Raw genomic sequence first — 21,886 nt, 5'->3', positions numbered from 1 at the left:
TCTAGAGAGTATAAACCAAGTCCATCCAGTCTTTCTTCATAAGACAGTCCTGACATCCCAGGAATCAGTCTGGTGAACCTTCTCTGCACTCCCTCTATGGCAAAAATGTCCTTACTCACAACCAATTACCAAAGAAGAATCAATTATACCGTAATCAAAAGGAATTTGAATATTAACTCTCTCTATAAACTTAACCTCCAAGGTTAACAGGGCGTTTATCAGTCAGAGTATTGAGTATAGAGGTTGGGAGGTCATGTTGCAGTTGTATAAGATGTTGGTGGGACCGCATTTAGAATATTGTGTTCAGTTCTGGGAACCATGTTACAGGAAAGATGGTGTCAAGCTTGAAAGGGTTCAGAAAAGATTTACAAGAATGCTGCCAGGTCTAGAGGGTGTGAGCTATAGGGAGAGGTTGAGAAGACTGGGCCTCTATTCCGTGGAGCGCAGGTGGATGAGGGGTGATTTTATAGAGGTGTACAAAACCATGAGAGGAATAGATCGGGTAAATGCATAGAGTTTCTTGCCCAAAGTTGGGGAATCGATGACCAGAGGACATAAGTTCAAGGTGAAGGGGAAAAGATTTTATAGGAATCCAAGGGGTACCTTATCACACAAAGGGTGGTGGGTGTATAGAACAAGCTGCCAGAGGAGGTCGTTGAGGCTGGGACTATCCTTCTTCTTCTTGTGTATGGCGTGCACAGCCTAAAGTTGTAGGACAACTTGTTCTATTTGATCTTACTTAAGCTGGGACTATCCCATTGTTTAAGAAACAGTTAGACAGGTACATGGATAGGACAGGTTTGGAAGGATATGGACCAAGTGCAGGCAGGTGGGACTAGTGTCGCTGGGTCATTGATGGCCAGTTTGGGCAAGTCGGGCAGAAGGGCCTGTTTTCACATTGTATCATTCTATGGCAGCTCAGTGGCCTAGCTGGTAGAGGGGGCAAGTGGGAGCTGGAGTGGGGTGCAACTTGGCACAAGATGTTGGGATACAACAGGAAGCAGTGTAAGTGGAGGGAGTTACAAATTACAGAGGGAGGAAGAAAAGGATAATTTTATTTCAAAAGTAATATTTTTCCATAAATACAATTACAATCAGTACGGTGTGTGGCTCTTTTTACATTCGTAGTGTTGTTCCGTCTATACATTCACAGTTATAACAAGGAACTACAGATGGTGGTTTATACCAAAGATCATAGAGCGGATCTTTGGTTTATACCGAAGAGACACACAAAATGCTGGAGTAACTCAGCGCGTCAGGTAGCATCTCTGAAGAGGACACCGTTCTTCCAGTTTCTGAATTTTGATGATGGCATCTTCCACACAGGTTCATCTGGGATATCTTCATGTTTCCCCGATCGTGGATTTAAATAATTAAGTGAGTAAGTTTATTGGCCAAGTGTTCACATACAATTCACTTACTTTCTCATCCCTACACACTAGGGGCAATTTACAGAGCCAATTAAGCTAGAAACCCACACGTCTTTGGGATGTGGGTGTAGACCGGAGCACCAGAAGAAACCCATACAATCACAGGGAGAATGTGCAGACTCCACAAAGACAGCATCCGAGGTCAGCAGATCTACCCGCTGCACCACAGTGCCGCCCGACTCTACTTTGGTGTTTAAGGTACACAAAAATGCTGGAGAAACTCAGCGGGTGCAGCAGCATCTATGGAGCGAAGGAAATAGGTGACGTTTCGGGCCAAAACCCTTCTTCAGACTGATAGGGGGTGGCGGGGAGAAGGAAGGAAAAAAGGAGGAGGAGGAGCCCGGGGGCTGGGGGATGGGAGGAGACAGCTCGAGGGCTAAGGAAGGGGAGGAGACAGCAAGGGCTAGCAAAATTGGGAGAACTCAATGTTCATGCCCGCCGGATGCAGGCTCCCCAGGTGCTGTTCCTCCAATTTCCGGTGTTGCTCACTCTGGCAATGGAGGAGACCCAGGACAGAGAGGTCGGATTGGGAATGGGAGGGGGGGTTGAAGTGCTGAGCCACCTACTTTGGTGTTTGTTCATTATTGTCATGTGTAGAGTGAAAGGCTTTTATTTGCATGCTATCCAATTAAATCACATCATACTATACATGAGTACAGTCAAGTCTACCAAAGTCGAGTGTAAGGTGAAGGAACAGCAACACTTTCTGATTTGGTACAGTACATCCTTCAGAACAACACTGAATTCAACAGTTTCAGATATTAAACCTCCCAGTTCAAATGGAACGTCATCAACCTGAAACATTCGCTTTGTGTTAGCTTCCAGCGTTTTACCTCTGCAGTTTGTATCTGACTGTTCCCACATTTTTATTTGCTACTATTTTAGTTTAAGTGAATCAATTAAGTGGGTGCCCATGATTCCCAATTATTTCTTAATCTAGATTTTAACAATGTTTTTATCTTTTGATTTACTTGCTAGAGTATTGTTCTCTCCTGATTCTGATCTTACCAGATTGTTGAAGGTACCACGGTGCTGAAAGTGCTCTGTACTTCTCTCTAGTCATGGTTACAGCTGGTGTACTCGCATAAGGTTTTATCCCTGACTTTTTCTCCTTCTCTCTCTCCGTGCTCCCCTTGAGCAGTATCACCCAGAAGCAAGGGGTCACTGGATCAATGTACTTTCTGCATTATCTAGTAACCCAAAGACTCTTGCCAAATTCTCAAATTACCTGAATGAAATCAAGACCTGCAAAAGCAGAAACTCCTTAAAGGGAAACCATTCAACCAACCCCTTGCTGCCTCATTTCACCGTTAAACGTATCAACCTGCATTCTGCACATTGAAATAAAAACACCAAATGCTGGAAATACTCAGTGGACCATGAGTTGTGACACTATTAAACCATCTAAAGCTATGGTACATCCATTGAGAAGTCGAATGAATGGGGAAGGAATAGTTAATGGTAAGACCCTTCCAGCATTGAAGGGACCCAAGCCCAACGTTCGCTGAAAGTATTAACACCAGTAGATGGGGTGATAAAGAAGGCATATGGTATGATATTCAATGGTCCTGTCATTGTATATAAGAGTAAGGATGTCATATTGAATGACCACGCTCTGGTGGCCCTCACCTTGGTAGTCATGAAATGCTTTGAGAGGTTGGTCAAGAAACACATCTGCGCCTTCATCCCTCGCAACATGGACCCGCTACAATTCGCATACCGTCCGAACAGATCCATGGATGCGGTCTCCCAGGTTCTGCACACCGCTCTCTCCCATCTGGACAGCCAGAAGGGGGGGCTACGTGAGGATGCTGTCCATAGACTTCAGTTCAGCCTTCAACACGATAGTCCCCACCAGACTTGCTGAGAAGCTACTGGAATTGGGGCTCAACACCTCCCTGTGTGCCTGGGCCCTATACTTTCTCACCGCCAGGCCCCAGGTAGTCAAGATGGGAGAGAATACATCAAAGTCCCTCACCCTGAGCACAGGATCGCCCCAGGGTTGCATCCTCAGCCCCCTATTGTACTCCCTGTACACACATGACTGTGTGGCTAGTTTCAGCTCCAACTCTATAATCAAGTTTGCGGATGACACTGTGGTGGTGGACCTGGTCTCCTTTAACGATGAGAAGACCTACCGGGAGGAGGTGGCTGTTCTGGCACTCTGGTGTCAGGACAATAGCCTCCTCTTGAATGTCCAAAAAACGAAGGAGCTGATCATGGACTTTAGGAGGGCACAACATCCGAGGACGTACACACCATTGAAGATAAATGGGGATCCTGTGGATAGAGTGAGCTGCTTTAAATACCTGGGAGTCCACATCTCAGAGGATCTGACATGGACATCACATGCTACACATGCTGCAATTGAGGAAATTCAGAGTGTTTCTGAGGATCCTTCAGTGCTTCTACTCAGCGGCTGTGGAAAGCATCTTGTCTGGAAACATTACCATTTGGTTTGGGAACTGATCTGCCCAGGACAAGAAGGCTCTGCAGAGAGTAGTGCATTCGGCCGAACGCATTATGGGAACTACACTCGCCCCCCTGCAGGAACTATATATCAGGAGGTGCAACTCCAGAGCCAACAAGATCATGGGAGACCCCTTCCACCCCTGCAACGGACTGTTCCAGCTGCTACAGTCAGGCAAACGCCTCCGTTGCCATACTGTGAGAACGGAGAGGTTGAGAAGGAGTTTCTTCCCAGAGGCCATTCGGACTGTAAACTCCTATCTCACCAGGGACTAACTCTACTGAACCATTATACTGTTGTGTGGTGTCTTTTTATAATTGCTGTTTTTTTCTTTTTTTTCCTCCCACAAATATGTAATATGTGAATATGTGATTCTGTTCCATTCTGTTTTGTAGTTTTTTTGCACAATCCGCGAGCATTGCCACTTTTCCTTTCACTATACATCTTGTTTGTGTACGTGACGAATAAACTTGACTTGGCTTGACTTGATATTGCAAGACTTATAAGATATTATTAGACTTTGGTCAGGCCACATTTGGAGTATTGTGTGCAGATTTGGTCACCTTATTACATAAAGGATCTAGAGGTTTTGGAAAAGATGCAGAGGATGTTGAGCGGAATGATGTCTGGATTAGGGGCTATTAGCTACAGGTTGGACAGACTCAGATTGTTTTATCCAGATGGCAGATATTGCGAGACCTATTGCCATAGAGGGAGTGCAGAGAAGGTTCACCAGGCTGATTCCTGGGATGTCAGGACTGTCTTATGAAGAAAGACTGGATACACTTGGTTTATACTCTCTAGAATTTAGAAGATTGAGAGGGGATCTTATAGAAACTTACAAAATTCTTAAGGGGTTGGACAGGCTAGATGCAGGAAGATTGTTCCCGATGTTGGGGAAGTCCAGGACAAGGGGTCACAGCTTAAGGATAAGGGGGAAATCCTTTAAAACCGAGATGAGAAGAACTTTTTTTCACACAGAGAGTGGTGAATCTCTGGAACTCTCTGCCGCAGAGGGTAGTTGAGGCCAGTTCATTGGCTATATTTAAGAGGGAGTTAGATGTGGCCCTTGTGGCTAAGGGGATCAGAGGGTATGGAGAGAAGGCAGGTACGGGATACTGAGTTGGATGATCAGCCATGATTATATTGAATGGCGGTGCAGGCTCGAAGGGCAGAATGGCCTACTCCTGCACCTAATTTCTATGTTTTCTATGTTTCTATTAGAAGTACATAAAATTATGAGAGGCATAGAGAGGGTAGACAGTCAGAAGTTTTTTTTTCTCGGGATGGAAAAATCAAATACTAGAAGCCATAGCTTTAAGGTAAGAGGGACACAGTTTAAAGGAGATGTGGAGGGCAACTTTTTTAACACAGAGGGTGGGTGGGTGCCTGGAACACGCCACCAGGGGTGATGGTGGAGGCAGATACGATTGTGGTGTTTGACAGACTTTCAGATAGACACATGGATATGCAGGGAATGGAGGGAAATGGATTTTGTGCAGGTAGATGAGATTTATTTAATTTGGCATTATGTTCAGCACAGACATTGTGGGCCGAAGGGCCTGTTCCTGTACTAGTTCTATGTTGGTTCAGTACTAGTTTGTCAATGTAATGAGGGTTCCTGCCTTTTCAGTCAGTCACTGACCCCCTTCCAGCTCTAAGCTCAGCCTCAGCTCCCTCCACCCCCCACAGTATCAGTCTCCTCACCGCCACCTGATTCCTAAAATGGCGTCTCCTTCCCCGCGGCGAGACCGCCATCGCCCGCTGCAGTCTGGGCCACTGGAGGACCTGCACCCCGGGACGCTGGAGGACTAATTGTTGAAGATCTGAACGCCGTGGGAGGACCAGGGCGCTGGAGGACCGGGGCGCTGGAGGACCGGGGCGCTGGAGGACCGGGGGCGCTGGAGGACCAGGGGCGCTGGAGGACCAGGCGCTGGAGGACCGATCCGTTGGAGGACCGGGGGCGCTGGAGGACCGGGGGCGTTGGAGGACCGGGGGCGCTGGGAGGACCGGGGCGCTGGGAGGACCGGGGCGCTGGGAGGACCGGGGCGCTGGAGGACCGGGGCGCTGGGAGGACCGGGCCGTTGGAGGACCAGGCGTTGGAGGACCGGCGATGATGGCGGCTGTCCCGGCCACACGGCACCGTCTGGGATCATTAGCGGCCCTGTGCCGGGCAGGCCCGCGTCTCACACGCCCCGCTTCATATTCCACGGGGCTGTCTATCTCCTCGCCGCCTCCAGCCGCAGGTAAAGGGCGGGGAGAGCGGTGGTGCCCGGGGAGAGTGGGACATAGCCACCCGGTGTGGGGCTGCAGAGTTGGGCTGGGGCTGGACTGGGACTGGGACGGGACTAAGCTGGGGCTGGACTGGGTGGGGCTTGGACTGGGCTGAGCTGGGGCTGGGACTGGGCTGGGAGCTGGGGCTGGGCTGAGCTGGGCTGGGCTGGGCTGGGGGCTGGGCTGGGGGCTGGGGCTGAGCTGGGGTGGGTGCTGGGGGGGGGCTGGGCTGAGCTGGGGCTGGGGCTGGGCTGGGCTGGGCTGGCTGGGGGCTGAGCTGGGGCTGGGCTGGGCTGAGCTGGGACTGGGCTGGACTGGGCTGGAGCTGGGCTGGACTGGGCTGGGGCTGGGCTGGGGCTGGGGCTGGGCTGGGGCTGGGCTGGGCTGGGGCTGGGGCTGGGCTGGGCTGGCTGGGGCTGGGGCTGGGCTGGGCTGAGCTGGGGCTGGGGCTGAGCTGGGGCTGGGCTGGGCTGAGCTGAGCTGGGGCTGAGCTGGGCTACTCAACTCCAGCATTGATTCCATCAATAAACTTTATTTTGAAACTTAACAACTTGGTATTTTCAATAATGTGCGTAAATAATTCAGCCTCTGCCGTGTATCGTGTTGATGTTATGGTTCATTATCAGTTATTCACCATGACCTTAAGAGTCAGACAACAGGTAAACAGGCCCTTCGGCCCAACTTGCCCATTCCCATCTCAGCTGGTCCCCATTTGCCCATGTTAGGCCCATATCGCTCTAAACATTTCTTATCAATACACATGTCCAAATGTGTTTTAAATATTGTTATTGTACACGTGTAGGAAGAAACTGCAGATGCTGGTTTACACCGAAGATAGATACAAAATGCTGGAGTAACTCAGCGGGTCAGACAGCATCTCTGGAGAAAAGGAATGGGTGACTTTTTGGGTTGAGACCCTTCTTTGGGGTGTTCAGACTGAAGGAGGGTCTCAACGCGAAACGTCACCAATTCCTTTTCTCCAGAGATGCTGCCTGACCCGCTGAGTTACTCCAGTATTTTGTGTCTATCTTTGTTATTGTACATGCCTGAACCACTTCTGTATACTTGATAACTCGTTCCATATACCTATCAACTTCCGCGTGAAGAAGTTGCCCCTCAATTTCCTATTAAATCTTTCTCTAACCTTAAAACTATATCCTCTGCGGTCTCACCCTATTCATTTGGTTAGGATTGGCTTCATGTGGTTTACACCCCCTTAGTTAACTGCCTGTACAGCAGCAGAGCTCCCTGTATAGTTAAAAATAAAGACACATTTGCAATATTATTTGGAACGACATTATCCTATTTTAATTTTTTTTTAATGAAGAAATAAATTAGCAAGATGAGACTGCCAGATCAGTACTATAGCCAATTGTTACAGAATCTTGGTGTTGGCAAGCCAAGGATGTTATGTGACTATATTCTTATTACCTGTGCTGAATTAATCTTTGTATAGTGAAAAATAGTGTTAATTGGTTTAATTATGTGAATACAGTAAAATGTTAATGAGAAATATATTTGCAACCGCAGCACAGTAAACAGTGAAAAATATTTTTTTAAACAAATTTCAATGTGATAGATGAGTCAAAAAAGTAAACCACATGAAATCCAGAAGAAAATTGGATTAACAACAGGTCTCAGGGTTTAAAACATTCTATATTTTATGATTTGGTTATTTGTGTATCCCTATAAAAATAACTCTCTGTGCAAGAGATGAATTTCTTTGGCAAAAATTAAATCGCAATATCCATCACCAAAAAATATGGCTGGTTATTGATTCGTGCTTCCATTATTTTTCTCCTTCTACATTCATTATCTAGTGGAAATAAGGACAATGTCAATTTGGTTAAAATGTATCTTATGAAAGATCTAGTTATTTTATATATTCTAATTTTATTAAATCTCTTCAGCTGCAGTCAGAAACCATAGACCACCACCAAAAGAAAGACAAAGGAGAGAGGTAATCATTGCACTGTTCTACAAAGTTTTAAGTTATTTTTTTAACACATAGGATTTAGAATACAGAAATAAACCACTTGTACTTTCCTCATAATCTTTATTTTTCATTTTCAAAACATTTCCAGCTGGTATTGGTTTATTATTATTGTCATGAGATACCGTGCAAAACATTGTGTTGTGTGTTATTCTGGAAAATCATCGTACGTCAAATTGAATACAAATCAAACCATACACGAGTACAACAGATGGTGCAAAAAGAGAATACAGAGTTGCAGCTACAGAGAAAGTGCAGATAAAAAAAGTACAAGGGCTGCAACAAGGTGTGAGTCCACAGGTTCAGTTGCAGGGATTCACCAAGAGTTTTTTAGTATCACTGCTCAAGCTGTGCTTTATCATCTGAAGGTGCAGACAGGGTATGAATTTGGTTGTTGTGAACACTTCTAAATGGTGGCACAGTGGCAAAGATCATACAATGCCAGAGACCTGGGTTCAATCCTGATATTGGGTGCTCTCTGTGTGGAGTTTTCACATTCTCCTGTGGATTTCTTCCAGTGCTCTGTTTTCCTCCCACAACTCAAAAGCAGGCGGGTTTGTAAGTTAATTGACCTCTTTAAATTGCCCCTAATGTGCAGGGAGTGGATGAGAAAGTGGGGTAACATAGAACTAATGTGAGCGGGTGATCGATGGTCGGCATGGGCTCAGTGAGCTGTAGAGCCTGTTTCCATGTTGGGTTTTCCCATCATTCAGAATAAACTCCTCTCCAAGTCATTCAGCTTCCTGTCTTTGGTCTGCACAGCTGTTCACATAGTCTGGATCAAAGTCCTGGAAATCCCGCCCTGACCACGGTAACATGGAAGCATATTTCCACACTTGCTCTCGCAGTTCAACAGGACAGCTCAGTGCCAAGTCCTCTCCATTATAGGAATGGAGCAAATGAAATCCACATACTGTGAATGAAGCAAGGGTCCTATGATTACTGCACCTTGTCAACATAAAAATGCAGCATTTTGATTATTCTGTCAGAATGTGAACAGTCAACTGTACAATGCTATTAAAACAATATATTTTACATTGTAGCCTACGTTTCCAAGGACTGAAAAGATGGAAGTGAACCAGGACTGGTGCAATGTGTACCCAATCGCTGCAGCGTTTAAACCTTCAGTCGTGCCTCTTCCTGTCCGCATGGGCTATCCAATAAAGAGAGGTGTACCACCAGACAAAACCGGGAACCTGGAGCTTATAAAAGTATGTGTAGCCTGCTCTAATTAAATTACATACAACTCATCTAATTCTCCTCCGCAATCAGCCGTGAAGCATCTAATAATTATCCCCAGTTAACAAGAATTTAAAAAAAACATGCCATTGCTCAGAATTTTAATCCGATAGTTGCAGAGTAGATAACTACACTGGTATGTTGTACACATTTCCTTTTTAATCATCATCAGAACTGAATGAGAAAGTGGAAGTTATTTTCAAATAATTAGACTCAACTATATTTGTATTTTTTATGTAGTTTCACGTTGTGTAAGGTATAAAATTTACCTTGATAATTGGGAAGATCAGGAGACTTTACAGATTAATAGTTTCAAATTCTATAATTGTGAGTTATAGCCTCCAAAATCAACTTTTGAAATTTCAAAACAGATTTGAATTGACTCAAATTGTTTAGTCATTTCCAGGTTAAGTGATTTTCTAAATGTGATAAATTGAATCCAAATTTCTTGGTATCAACACAGAATAGAAGTCATGAATGTCACTGTGGGTTAACATTGTAAATCATTGCAAGAAGCAAATGGCAAAATGTTTTATATTTGCCTGGAGACGTCCTTGGGGGGGAAAAGTATTTCAGTCTGATGATAAATATTCCTAGAATATTTGGACCCCTATACTAAATTTAAAGCTTTCATAGTGTTGATTTATTTTTATCATAGCGCTTCAAGAATTTAATTTGCCGTGTTGAAGCAATATTTATGATTGTGTTTTGATTACCAAACTGCATTATGACATTGATGTTTCTGCGGAGACACCTTTGCTTCTCACAAAATTATATCAATATACAGTTTTAAAAAGCATAATAAAGAGAAGGGTTTTTTCTGTTTCTACATTTCTTGCAGATTCCAAATTTTTTACATCTTACCCCCCCTGCAATAAAAATGCACTGCACAGCTTTAAAAGGTAGGTGTTATATTGTGTTTAGATCTTGTGTTTAATTAAATATCTAATTTAGGTATACAGTCAACGCAAGGAACTGCAAATGCTGGTTTACCAAAGAAGACACAGTGTGCTGGAGTAACTTAGCGGGTCAGGCAGCATCTCTGGTGGGCAAGGGTAGGTGACCTTTAAAGTCGGGACCCTTCTTCAATTTGAGTTACTCTAGATATAGGTTAATTAATTTGGAACTGCTGTTACTGCACAATGATAGTGACTGCCACGTTTACATATCAGTTCTACAGCTCAATATTATAAAGTCACAAAGGTAATTTTTAACATGTCATAATTCTCTGGTGCCTAATTAATGATTTGCTTTGTTCTGTTGCTTAGATTTTAAATACTTTGTTTATGTCTGTTGGATTACATGAATGTATTGAGCTAGCAGAGACTGTCAATTTATTAATATACTGCTGCTATCAAACTATAATGTTTGTCTATGAATTTCCATTACTGTTAGTGCTTCATGTTCTTTACAGTGAATTTTGTTATCATGTCGCAATAGAACATGGGAAGTACAGCACGGGAACAGGCATTTCGGCCCACAATGTCTGTGCCAAACATAATGCCGAGATAAACTAATCTCGTGTAGGAAGCAACTGCAGATGCTGGTTTAAACCAAAGATAGACACAAAAAGCTGGAGTAACTGTGCGGAACAGGCAGCATCACTGGAGAGAAAGAATGGGCGACGTTTATGGTCGAGACCCTTCTTCAGACTAATCTCATCTGCCTGCAGGTGATCCATATCCCTGCATATCCATGCATCTGTCTAAAAGCCTCTTAATTACCACTATTGTATCTGTCTCCATCAACCTCACAATGTGTTCCAGGCACTCACCACCCTATATATATAAAAATTAAATAAATACTTGCCCCGCACATCTCTTTTAAACTTTGCCCCTCTCAACTTACAGCTGTGCCTCCTAGTCTTTGGTAGTTCCACCCTGGGGAAAATGGTTCCGACTGTCTACCCTATCTATGCCTGTCATAATTTTATATACTTCTATCAAATCTTCCCCAAACCTCTGGCGTTTGCAGGAAACACCCGCTAATCCAGGCAGCATTCTGGATTGACCACCAATGTAGATTGTTTTAAATTCATCAGGTTATTTTAATCCCCACATTATTGTGTTAGATTTAACAGGTATATGTAAAGAAGTATATACATATATTATATATATATATATATACATATACTTCTTTACGTATACCTGTTAAATTCTTTACATATACCTGCTAAATCTAACACAATAATATGGGGAATAAAATAACATGATGAATTTAAAACAATCTACATATATATGTAATTAGCAAGAAATTGCAAAGGCAAACCAATCTTTGTCTCCCATTGTAAATAACGTGCAAGAGTGAGTCAGTCTTTCTGGAATGGTGCCGAGCCATACAGTAATGTTCCGAGGCTTTGTCTCCAAACCCAAGGAAGGATACATTTGCCTTGAAGGTCATACATTAATTAGATTGATTCGTGAGCCGAGGGGTTGTTCTTTGAGAAGACATTGAGTAACATTGACCCTCATCAACATGTGTTTAGATGCGTAAGGTGATCTCACTGCATCAACAAAATTGCGTGGGAGATTGATAGTGTAGATGCTCTTATTAGGCCTGGCTGTCTGAAACCAGGAGATATTACAAAATTAAACTTACAAAATTCTTAAGGGGTTGGACAGGCTAGATGCAGGAAGATTGTTCCCGATGTTGGGGAAGTGCAGGACAAGGGGTCACAGCTTATGGATAAGGGGGAAATCCTTTAAAACCGAGATGAGAAGAACTTTTTTCACACAGAGAGTGGTGAATCTCTGGAACTCTCTGCCACAGCGGGTAGTTGACGCCATGTCATTGGCTATATTTAAGAGGAGTTAGATGTGGCCCTTGTGGCTCATGGGGGATCAGGGGGTATGGAGAGAAGGCAGGTACGGGATACTGAGTTGGATGATCAGCACATGATCATATTGAATGGCGGTGCAGGCTCGAAGGGCCGAATGGCCTACTCCTGCACCTAATTTCTATGTTTCTATATTTCTATATTAGTCTCCCAATAAATGGTCAGTCATTTATTACCTAGGTGTGAAATCCCATCATTTTATGTGCTGGATTGGATGATCAGCCATGATCATATTGAATGGCAGTGCAGGCTCGAAGGGCTGAATGGCCTCTACTCCTGCACCTAATTTCTATGTTTCTATGTGCTGGGTATCATGGAGATGTGCAGGTAATCTGAGGCTGAGATCTGATTTTTGGTCTCATGGGGTATTTTAACATATGAGGATCAGGGGAAAGTGGACAAGCTTGAAGAATGGCCACATTTGTATTGACTATCAGAGAATGGAAAAGTAATAAAATATATTGTAGACAAAAGTGCTGGAGAAACTCAGTGGGTGCAGCAGCATCTATGGAGCGAGGGAAATAGGCAACGTTTTGGGCCGAAACCCTGAAGGAAATAGGCAACGTTTCGGGCCGAAACCCGGAAGGGTTTCGGCCCGAAACGTTGCCTATTTCCTTCGCTCCATGGATGCTGCTGCACCCGCTGAGTTTCTCCAGCACTTTTTGTCAACCTTCGATTTTCCAGCATCTGCAGTTCCTTCTTAAATACAATATATTGTGCCAGTCTTGGCTCCTTCTGCATAATGATGTAAAAATGTATAGGCACAGTTAACATTTTATAAGCTTATACAGAAGATATGAAAGCATGTACCACAAGACTCAGGAACAGCTTCTTCCCTGCTGTTATCAGACGACTGAACAGTCCTTCCATAAGATGGGGTGTGGTCCCAATCTTCCAACCTGTCTCATTGCGGGCATTGACTTTGTCTCTGTCATGCTTTGATGCTGTTAAGCTACATTCTATACGATGTTGTACTTGTCAGTGGCTTGAGTGTACTCATGTACAGGATAATTTGACGGGATAGCATGCAAACAAAATATTTTCGCTGCTTCTCAATAAATGTGGCAATAATAAATAATAACAACAACAATATAATAAATAAACAATAATATTGATAATAAAAATAGTAAACAATATCCCGGTTCAATTCGGGGCTCCCACGAGAGTAAGCCCACTCCCCCATGCACATCTGCTACACACCAGAAATGGTCTGAAGAAGGCTCCCGACCCCCAAATGTCACATATACATGTTCTCCCGAAATGCTGACTGACCCGCCAAATTACTCCAGCATTTTGTCTTTTTTGTGAACCAACATCTGCAGTTCCTTATATCTCCAAATTCCATCTTGCCCGCTGCTAAATTGTTTCTACTGCCTGTTCGATGTAGTACTGAAATAAATAGTTTTAAAGAAGTCTTGCATCTTTGTACCTCTGCTGCTGCAAGAAAATCAATGCAGACTAGATAATGATTTTCTATTTGTATTAAGGCAGATGTATACATCTATAATGGCAAGATTATTATTTGTAGTAATGAAGCAGAAACAATGGCAAATTGTAGATATTGCAATAAAATTAGCAATATTGATTCCTTGGTGTTAAATGCACAAAGTATTTAGCTTCTTACTTATTTCCGTGACGTCAGATTTCTGCACAGAATGGCCAGTAGCTCTTGATAATGATGAGAAATGCGAAGAGCATTTTCCAATTGAAATTAAGACGACGGATTATGTTGCAGCAGGACCTTCTGCCCGAAATCCGAATGCCAGAGTGGTCACCTTGACAGTAAGTAATGAATTGCCCATGGGAAAAGAACGATAGAATATCATCTAAGGTTGTGTCAGTTCCTCCACACAATGATATTCACAAAAACTCCTTATTGGTGAGACCTTGTGTGCTGAATGTAGAATAGAGCAGAATTAAATTCTGTGAGGATGATTCAATTCAATTCAATTCAACTTTATTGTCATTGCACAGATACAAGTATGGGTACAACGAAATGCAGTTTAACGTCAGTCCGTAGTAATAGTGCAATATAGAAATAAAGATACAGAATAAGCAAACAATGTGGACGGAGAGACTGGAGAAATCTATCGGCAGGACTCCGAGTTCAGCAATGTGATGGTGTTGTTGTAGAAGCTGATCCTCATCCTACTAGCACGAGACCTGAGGCTCCTGATGGGAGGAGGGCAAACAGTCCATGGTTGGGGTGGGAGGGGTCCTTGATGATCTTCCCAGCCCGTCTCAGACACCGTTTTCGGTGGAGGGCATCCATGGCAGGGATATGTATGATTATATGATACATATGTATATATGCCACATTGTTTATCCTAAATGCATTACAAAGATTAACTTGAGGATTGATAACTTTGTTGACTTAGAAAGGATAGGCATAGAGTGATACCGTGTGGAAACGGGCCCTTCAGCCCAACTTACCCATATCGGCCAACATATCCCAGCTACGCTAGTCCCACCTGGTCCATATCCCTCCAAACCTGTCCTATCCATGTACCTATCTAAATGTTTTTTAAATGTTGGGATAGTCCCTGCCTCAACTACCTCCTCTGGCAGCTTGTTCCATACACCGCCACCCTTTGTGGGGGGCAGATACGTTAGTAGTGTTAAGAGCGTTTTGGGTAGATACGTGGAGGCGCAGGGAATGTGGGGACGATATGGTTGATGTGGGGGCAGATACAAGTCGGTCGTGGCATCAGGTGCAGCACAGGCCTTGTGGACTGCAGGGCACATTCCATGTATTGTTCCATGTATAATGATTGTATTAGTATAACGTACGGTTTTTAAATGTGGCTGAAACATTGTTGGGCCATGGATAGGGAGGGTTGCATCGGTCTGTTTGGGGATGGGGGTGGGGAGAAAGGGAGAGTGTTTTGGATTATCTCCTTTCATTTAATAATGATACATCTATATAATTCTGGTTATATATTATCTGTGGAAATTGTAATTATCTTTTCATATTTTACAGATCAGACTTTTGAATCTCAACTTGGACGAGCATGCCAAGAAGAAGCTCATTAAACTTGTTGGAAATCGATACAACAAAAGTACAGATCTACTTACCATTACAACAGACAGGTACAGTAACATGAAACAGATGTCACTTACAAGAAGAATTAAGGCCACCCAGCACTTAACCACTGTCTTCAGTCGGAAACAATAAACCAGTGCACAATGGTGAAGTTGCCAAATCCTGTGTCTTTTTCCCCCATGAAGTATAATTGTTTGATATTACATAGTCAAAACATCACAGTTTTTGTTGCTTTGAAGCAATCATCACTTTAGCTGCCATGATGAGACTCCGTGTAATTGATTGGGAAAGATAACATCCATTAAAGCAAAATGCAACGTTAAAAATATTCAGATGCCATCTGTGGAAAGATGAACTGTATCTATCAGTCAATCTATCATCCTAAAATGCATTTGCAAAATCTGGTTCTCCTGTAGTAAGCACCACTTCCCCATTCATTCTTAATCTTTCTCATTTATTCCAGTCTCCAAAAGCATTGACTTTCAAAACTTCATCCTCACCTACTGATCTTTTGCCCTTCCCCAAACTTGGAACCTAGAAATCCATGCCCTGTTTCCAATGTTATCCACACTGTCCAACATTTCCTGGACATCGCTGTGTACTGGACATTATCAGCAGCTACAAGGACTGAACAATCTGCTGTGTTTGTCTTTACTTGACAAGTAAACATTTAGCTGAGAAAATGCCCGCTGAGATAGTTCAGTCTCTCTGGATAATGACAGAAACTCGTGTTTGGCAAGAATATATGAAAGCATCTTTTCTAACTGGATTGTGCTAAGTGAATGCTCCTTTTGCAGATGCCCATCACGGCAGCAGAATTGTGACTTTGCCCTCTATTTGCTCACTGTTTTGTACCACGAATCATGGGTGAGTGAATCTTTTTAAGAACTGCAATATTTGATGTTCTTTTCTTGTTTTATTTTAAAGCTAGTTTTTCATCTAAGATTATTTTTGGAGTCCTGACGTGGCTAAAAGAGTTATTCTATATCCATTCAAGCCGAATAACTTGAAACATGTAGCAGGATTTACATGGTCACAATCCTCAATCTATGCCAGAAGCCCTTTTCTTCCCTCCTTATAATACTCTTTAAATTCATTACTTTCTACTTTCAAGCTCCATTGCTACTGCCTATGCTTAAACGCTAATCTTTTATTACTGATAAGGAAGGCTATTGACCTGATGGCAGGTGGAAACTTCCAATGCCAGCAGAGTACAAATGGTGAAAGATTAGGAGATGACTTGTTTATTAATGGTGGGTAAAGCCGCACTCCTGTGAGTATAATGTTACTGAGGTGGGGAGGCCAAGTTACCTGATATTTTTGTGTTGTGTATTTTATATCCAGAATACAGAGGAAAGTCTTTACTTAAATGTCTGCCTTTCTATTACCTTTCAGAACCAACATCAATAGTTAATAGACATGTCAATCACTTCCAATTGTATTTGATTTTAGTGAAATATTAACAAGCACTGTGACATATTTGATTTTCCATGGCCAATACAAACTCTTTCCAGGTAGCTTAGGAATGGTGAAGCTCATTGTTTCAGCAGTTACACCTGTCTAATACACTTCTATGAGCATGAGTACTGTTAAATAATTGCACTATTTAGACATTAGTTATTGTAGTAAGCTGTGCAGTAAGAATTGGTACAGTCATAATCCATGAATTAATTGCCTAGTTAACAAACTACCAACATGCTATGGTGAGTGTCACTTTACTATGTAAGGGGGGAATGAAACACGAGAGATGGCCCACATATCATTCCATTGGAGACTGACTATTTTGGTGATATTCCAGACACAGGATCATTATAAAACAAATACTCAGACTCATTCTGTCATTTATGGTGGAAATCTATGGAAGTAAATTCCAAATGTATGATAATATCGCAAGCTAAATGTGTTCAGTAGTTAAATGTAACTACATCTGGTTAAAGACAGCAAGCTAGTGACAATTGTCACTGAATGTAAAAAGACCATCATGGCCCCAGTTGGATATTCAATAAAGTATAAGCATATAATTAGGCTGCAGTTTCCAATATTGTGCCAAAGGCAATAGGAACTCCATGGGAAATTAATGAAAAGATACTCTGCAGCTCAAACTCAGTGTCTGTCCAGGTTTTATTTCTGCTAAGACTTTGCAATTTTGCTTGTCTTGGAACAGAATGGTGAAAAGTTACTTATGCTTACCTTTCCTGAAATAATATTTTGTTTAAATTGTAGTTAATGTCTGCTAGCATGTTATATTCTGTTTATTTGAGAAGTTGGGAATATGTAAGGGCAGGGGCATATTGTACAACAATGATTGAAGAGCTTGCTTGTCACTTCTGGAACACCACGTTCTCTGCACAGCGGAAAACACAAGGAACTGCAGCTGCTGGCATCTTGAGCAAAGCACCAAGTGATGGAAGAACTCAGTGGGTCAGGCAGCATCTCTGGAGGACATGGTTCGACGGCGATTTGTGCGGGACACTTCATCAAAAAGACTCCTGACCCGAAACGTCACCTTTCTATGTTCTCCACAGATGCTGCCTGACCCGCTGAGTTACTCCAGCACTTTTTGTGTCTTTTTTTGCCTCCAGAGATGCTACCTGACCTGCTGAGTTACACCAGATTCTTATGCAAGGTGGATCCCTAAGTAGTCCCTTGAGAATGAGTTGAGGTTTGGTAAACAGATCAGATTAATAGCATGAATTACTGCATTGCATGCTTGCCCGTTTTCTCTGTGAGGTAAAGAACGGGGGATACAGTGCCCCTATTAACATGCTGAAAGCACTGTCCATATTTATATAACATTCTGTGCCTTGAACTACCGCTTAAGATTCCAATTTAAAGGCTTCATTTAATCTTGACCAAACATTGACGGTTTTATATCAGAGGATTTGTTTTAAATAAAAACAAATTTTATTAAATTGTGTTAGACAATAGGTGCAGGAGTAGGCCATTCAGCCCTTGGAGCCAGCACCGCCATTCAATGTGACATGGCTGATAATTCACAATCAGTACCCCATTCCTGCCTGCTCCCCATATCCCTTGACTCCGCTATCTTTAAGAGTCCTGTCTAGCTCTCTCTTAAAAGCATCCAGAGAACCAGCCTCCATTACCCTCTGATGCAGAGAATTCCACAGACTCACAACTCTCTGGGTGAAAAGGTTTTTCCTCATCTCCGTTCTAAATAGCTTACCTGTTATTCTTAAACTGTGACCCCTGGTTCTGCACTCCCCCAACATTGGGAACATGTTTCCTGCGTCTAGCATGTCCAAACCCTTAATAATCTTATGTTTCAATAAGATATCCTCTCATCCTTCTAAATTCCAGAGCATACAAGCCCAGCCGCTCCATTCCATCAACATATGACAGTCCCGCCATCCCGGGAATTAACCTGGTGAACCTACGTTGCACTCTCTCAATAGCAAGAATGTCCTTCCTCAAATTGGGAGACCAAAACTGCATACAATACTCCAGTTGTGGTCTCACTAGGGCCCTGTACAACTGCAGAAGGACCTCTTTGCTCATATACTCAATTCCTCTTCTTATAAAGGCCAACATGCCATTTGCTTTCTTCACTGACTGCTGTACCTGCATGCTTACTTTCATTGACTGATGAACAAGGACCCCCAGATCCCGTTGTACTTCCCCTTTTCTCAACTTGACTCCAACTTGGCAGAAAGCAGTCAGAAAAAGAATCCAGGATCAGCGGACTACTCTGTGTTCAAATTGCCATTTCTATATAAATGGGAAATTCCACAGCTACATGAGTGAACGCTGAACGCTTGTTCAAAACATTACAAACGCATCTGCTTAATAGAGTTCATATTGTTTAGTTTAGAGATACAGCGTGGAAACAGTCCCTTCAGCTGTCTGAATTGGTCATCCATTCACTGTAGCTCAGGGTTAGCCCACTTTTTCATCCACACCCTACACACCGGGGCAGTTAACCTACAAACACACAGCACCAAAGACCCGGGTTCGATCTTGACCTGGGGTATTGTCTGTGTGGAGTTTGCATGTTCTCCCTGTGACTGCGTGAGTCACCTTCAGTTGCTCTGGTTCCCTCACACATGGCAAAGACGGGTGGAGTGGTCGTGTAATTGCTCTCTGATGCTCCTAATGTGGAGGGACTTGATGCCAAAGTAGGATAACATAGAACTAGTGTGAACAGGTGATTGATGTTCATCATGGACTCAATGGGCTGAAGGGCCTGTTTCCATGCTGTATCTCTAAACTAACCTTAAAACAATGTCAACATTTTTGTCTGGCGTAACGTTATGAAAATATTTTTTATGATGAGATTATATGTTTTTAAAGGGAAAAGTACTTCAACAGAGCCGTGAATATATTCACAAGATACTAATGACAGTGTTATTGTGATGTGAACTACTGCTTGGTATTTCCTAATCAGATTCAGATTCAGATTCAGATTCAATTTTAATTGTCATTGACAGTGTACAGTACAGAGACAACAAAATGCATTTAGCATCTCCCTTGAAGAGCGACATAGCAAACGATTTGAATAAATAATAATAAGTGTCCAGAGGGGAGGGGGGCTGGTGATTGGCAGTCACCGAGGTACGTTGTTGAGTAGAGTGACAGCCGCCGGAAAGAAGCTGTTCCTCGCATCTATACTGCCCTCAGGTGGCTCAGTGAGTTTGTTTCCCCATCACTTTCCCTTTTCAACATTAGACTGTGTTGATGGTGATGCCAGGCAGCTGTACTTGTGGACATGATGCATGTGGGAACAGCTGACTACGTACAGTGCTGACTGCAGTACGTAGTGGATTTGTGCGTCTACACCCTGGTGATCTATCAGAGGTCCATGGGTGGGTTCTCTGATCCCACAGCCATGCACCTACCTCATGGATGGGCTGCAGCTCGGGCAGTGCACGAGGATCTGTGCAAATGCATGTGGTTCAGCTGCAGACCCGTGTGATGCAGTGTCTGGGAGCAGCACCGTCTAACGGTAACTTCCTGTCTTAAATATTCTCTCCATGCCTGACGGAAGAATTGGGGGATTATTCACTGTCCTTAAATTATAATGAATTGCCTACCCAGGCAAACCTCGTTGCAGTCCACACCCTGCCTTGGCTTCCTGTGTCTGTTTCAAGGTGGCAACCAGATTTTCAGGGTGATGGTTCAGATTATCAATCGACTGGGTAGATCTTTTAGGACAAGTTCATGGATAGGAAATGTTTAGAGGGATAGGGTTCAAATGCAGGCAAGTGGGGCTGGGACATCTTGGTCAGCATGGAGGAGCTGGGCGGAAGGGCCTGTTTCCGTACAGTTTGACTCCCAACGGTATAAGACAGGCCATGGAAATGATCATCGGTTGATTTTGATTATGAGAAATGTCATGCTCTTCAAACTATGTCTATGGTTTTGAATTTCAATGCCCAGAGAGATGCACTGAACTGCATTGAAGCAAGAGGAAGGCGAGGAACTGCCAATGCTGCTTTACAATAAAACTGCAGCATCTCTGGAGAACATGGCAGACCAAAACGTCATCTATCCATGTTCTCCACAGATGCTGTCTGTTCTGCTGAGTTACTCCAGCATTTGTGTGTGTTTTTGCAGATGAAGAAATCTTCAGTCATCCCGCGCGTGCAAAATGCGATGCGAACTGTTGTCATGTGTTGCTTTTTTTTCTTTTCCTCTGCAGAAAATAGAGACGTGGGAATCTGACAAGACTGAAGCTGACGTGGATGAATTTATTTGGGAGAATAGTCGGTCTGAGAAAAATGTCTTGGACACAGTCTGCAGGATGAAAGAAGCAGAAAACCTCCCATCAATCCAAAAGGAAGAACTCGTTAACTCACCGGAAGTCAAAAGCTACAAGGAGTCAGTGGTGAATATTAAAAATGACGGAGAAACAGAAGATAGCATTTTACAGTACAAAGAATCTGTAAAAAAGCTGCTAAAACTGCAGACCGCAACAACAAATAGCATGTTCCAGATGACATGATCAGTTTATATTCATTTAGAATATTACCGATATAGACGATGTCATCAATCTTGTCATATAATTCATGTCATATAAAGAGTCATATCTAGGGAAAAAAGTGTTAAATGCTAACTTCTGGAAACTAATGTATTTTTTCTTTACAAATGTGATTGTGTTGAGAATATTACAAATCTGTGGATAAAATGTTGCCATTCATTTTCCATTACTGTACAATGTATGTACGTGGCTGCGTGCAAGGCTTCTGCCCTAGATTTTCGGACTTTATTTTCTCTCAGTCTTTTAAATTCTCTTCAAAACCCATCATGTTATCCTTGCTGTTAACAAACTCCCTGATGCATGCTAAGCAATATATTTCAAGTGTGTTTAATTGTCATATACACCTGATGCAAACCAGAACCATGAAATTCTTACTTGATGTGCAGGCATGTTAAATACAATACAATACAATATTTGTTACATGTCATTTGAACCTCAGTGGAGGCTCAAACAAAATTCCGTTTCCACAGTCATACAAACAAAGATAATTTCCTACAGACATACACACAATTCAATTTACAGAAACATCCATCACAGTGGACCCACTGTGATGGAAGGCAAAGTCTTTTCTCTCCCCTGTTCTCCATTTCTCTCCCGATGTTGAAG

At 43.0% G+C, this 21,886-nt stretch overlaps 1 protein-coding gene across 1 annotated transcript; it reads left to right on the top strand.

The window, feature by feature from the left end:
- Window positions 1–5,967: 5,967 nt before the first annotated feature.
- On the top strand, window positions 5,968–21,439 carry mrps35 (mitochondrial ribosomal protein S35). Its single transcript, XM_055650030.1, has 8 exons — window positions 5,968–6,146; window positions 8,085–8,134; window positions 9,211–9,378; window positions 10,248–10,308; window positions 13,885–14,024; window positions 15,223–15,332; window positions 16,083–16,152; window positions 20,942–21,439. Exons 1-8 carry the CDS (start codon window positions 6,014–6,016, stop codon window positions 21,242–21,244), a joined length of 1,035 nt encoding a protein of 344 aa, XP_055506005.1. The 5' UTR covers window positions 5,968–6,013; the 3' UTR covers window positions 21,245–21,439.
- The last annotated feature ends 447 nt before the right edge of the window (window positions 21,440–21,886 follow it).

This window comes from Leucoraja erinacea, chromosome 19 (genome assembly GCF_028641065.1).
Source record: "Leucoraja erinacea ecotype New England chromosome 19, Leri_hhj_1, whole genome shotgun sequence".
Classification (NCBI taxonomy): domain Eukaryota; kingdom Metazoa; phylum Chordata; class Chondrichthyes; order Rajiformes; family Rajidae; genus Leucoraja; species Leucoraja erinaceus.
The sequence above is the reverse complement of the archived record's forward strand: the minus strand, read 5'-3'. Positions and strand labels throughout refer to the sequence as shown.

What these genes read in the sequence shown, in the direction of transcription:
- mrps35 (XM_055650030.1), top strand. Translation starts at nt 6,014, where the DNA reads ATGATGGCGGCTGTCCCGGCCACACGGCACCGTCTGGGATCATTAGCG. An exon ending in GCACTGCACAGCTTTAAAAG is followed by an intron (nt 10,309 to 13,884) that starts GTAGGTGTTATA and finishes CCGTGACGTCAG; the next exon opens with ATTTCTGCACAGAATGGCCA. An exon ending in TTTTGTACCACGAATCATGG is followed by an intron (nt 16,153 to 20,941) that starts GTGAGTGAATCT and finishes TTTCCTCTGCAG; the next exon opens with AAAATAGAGACGTGGGAATC.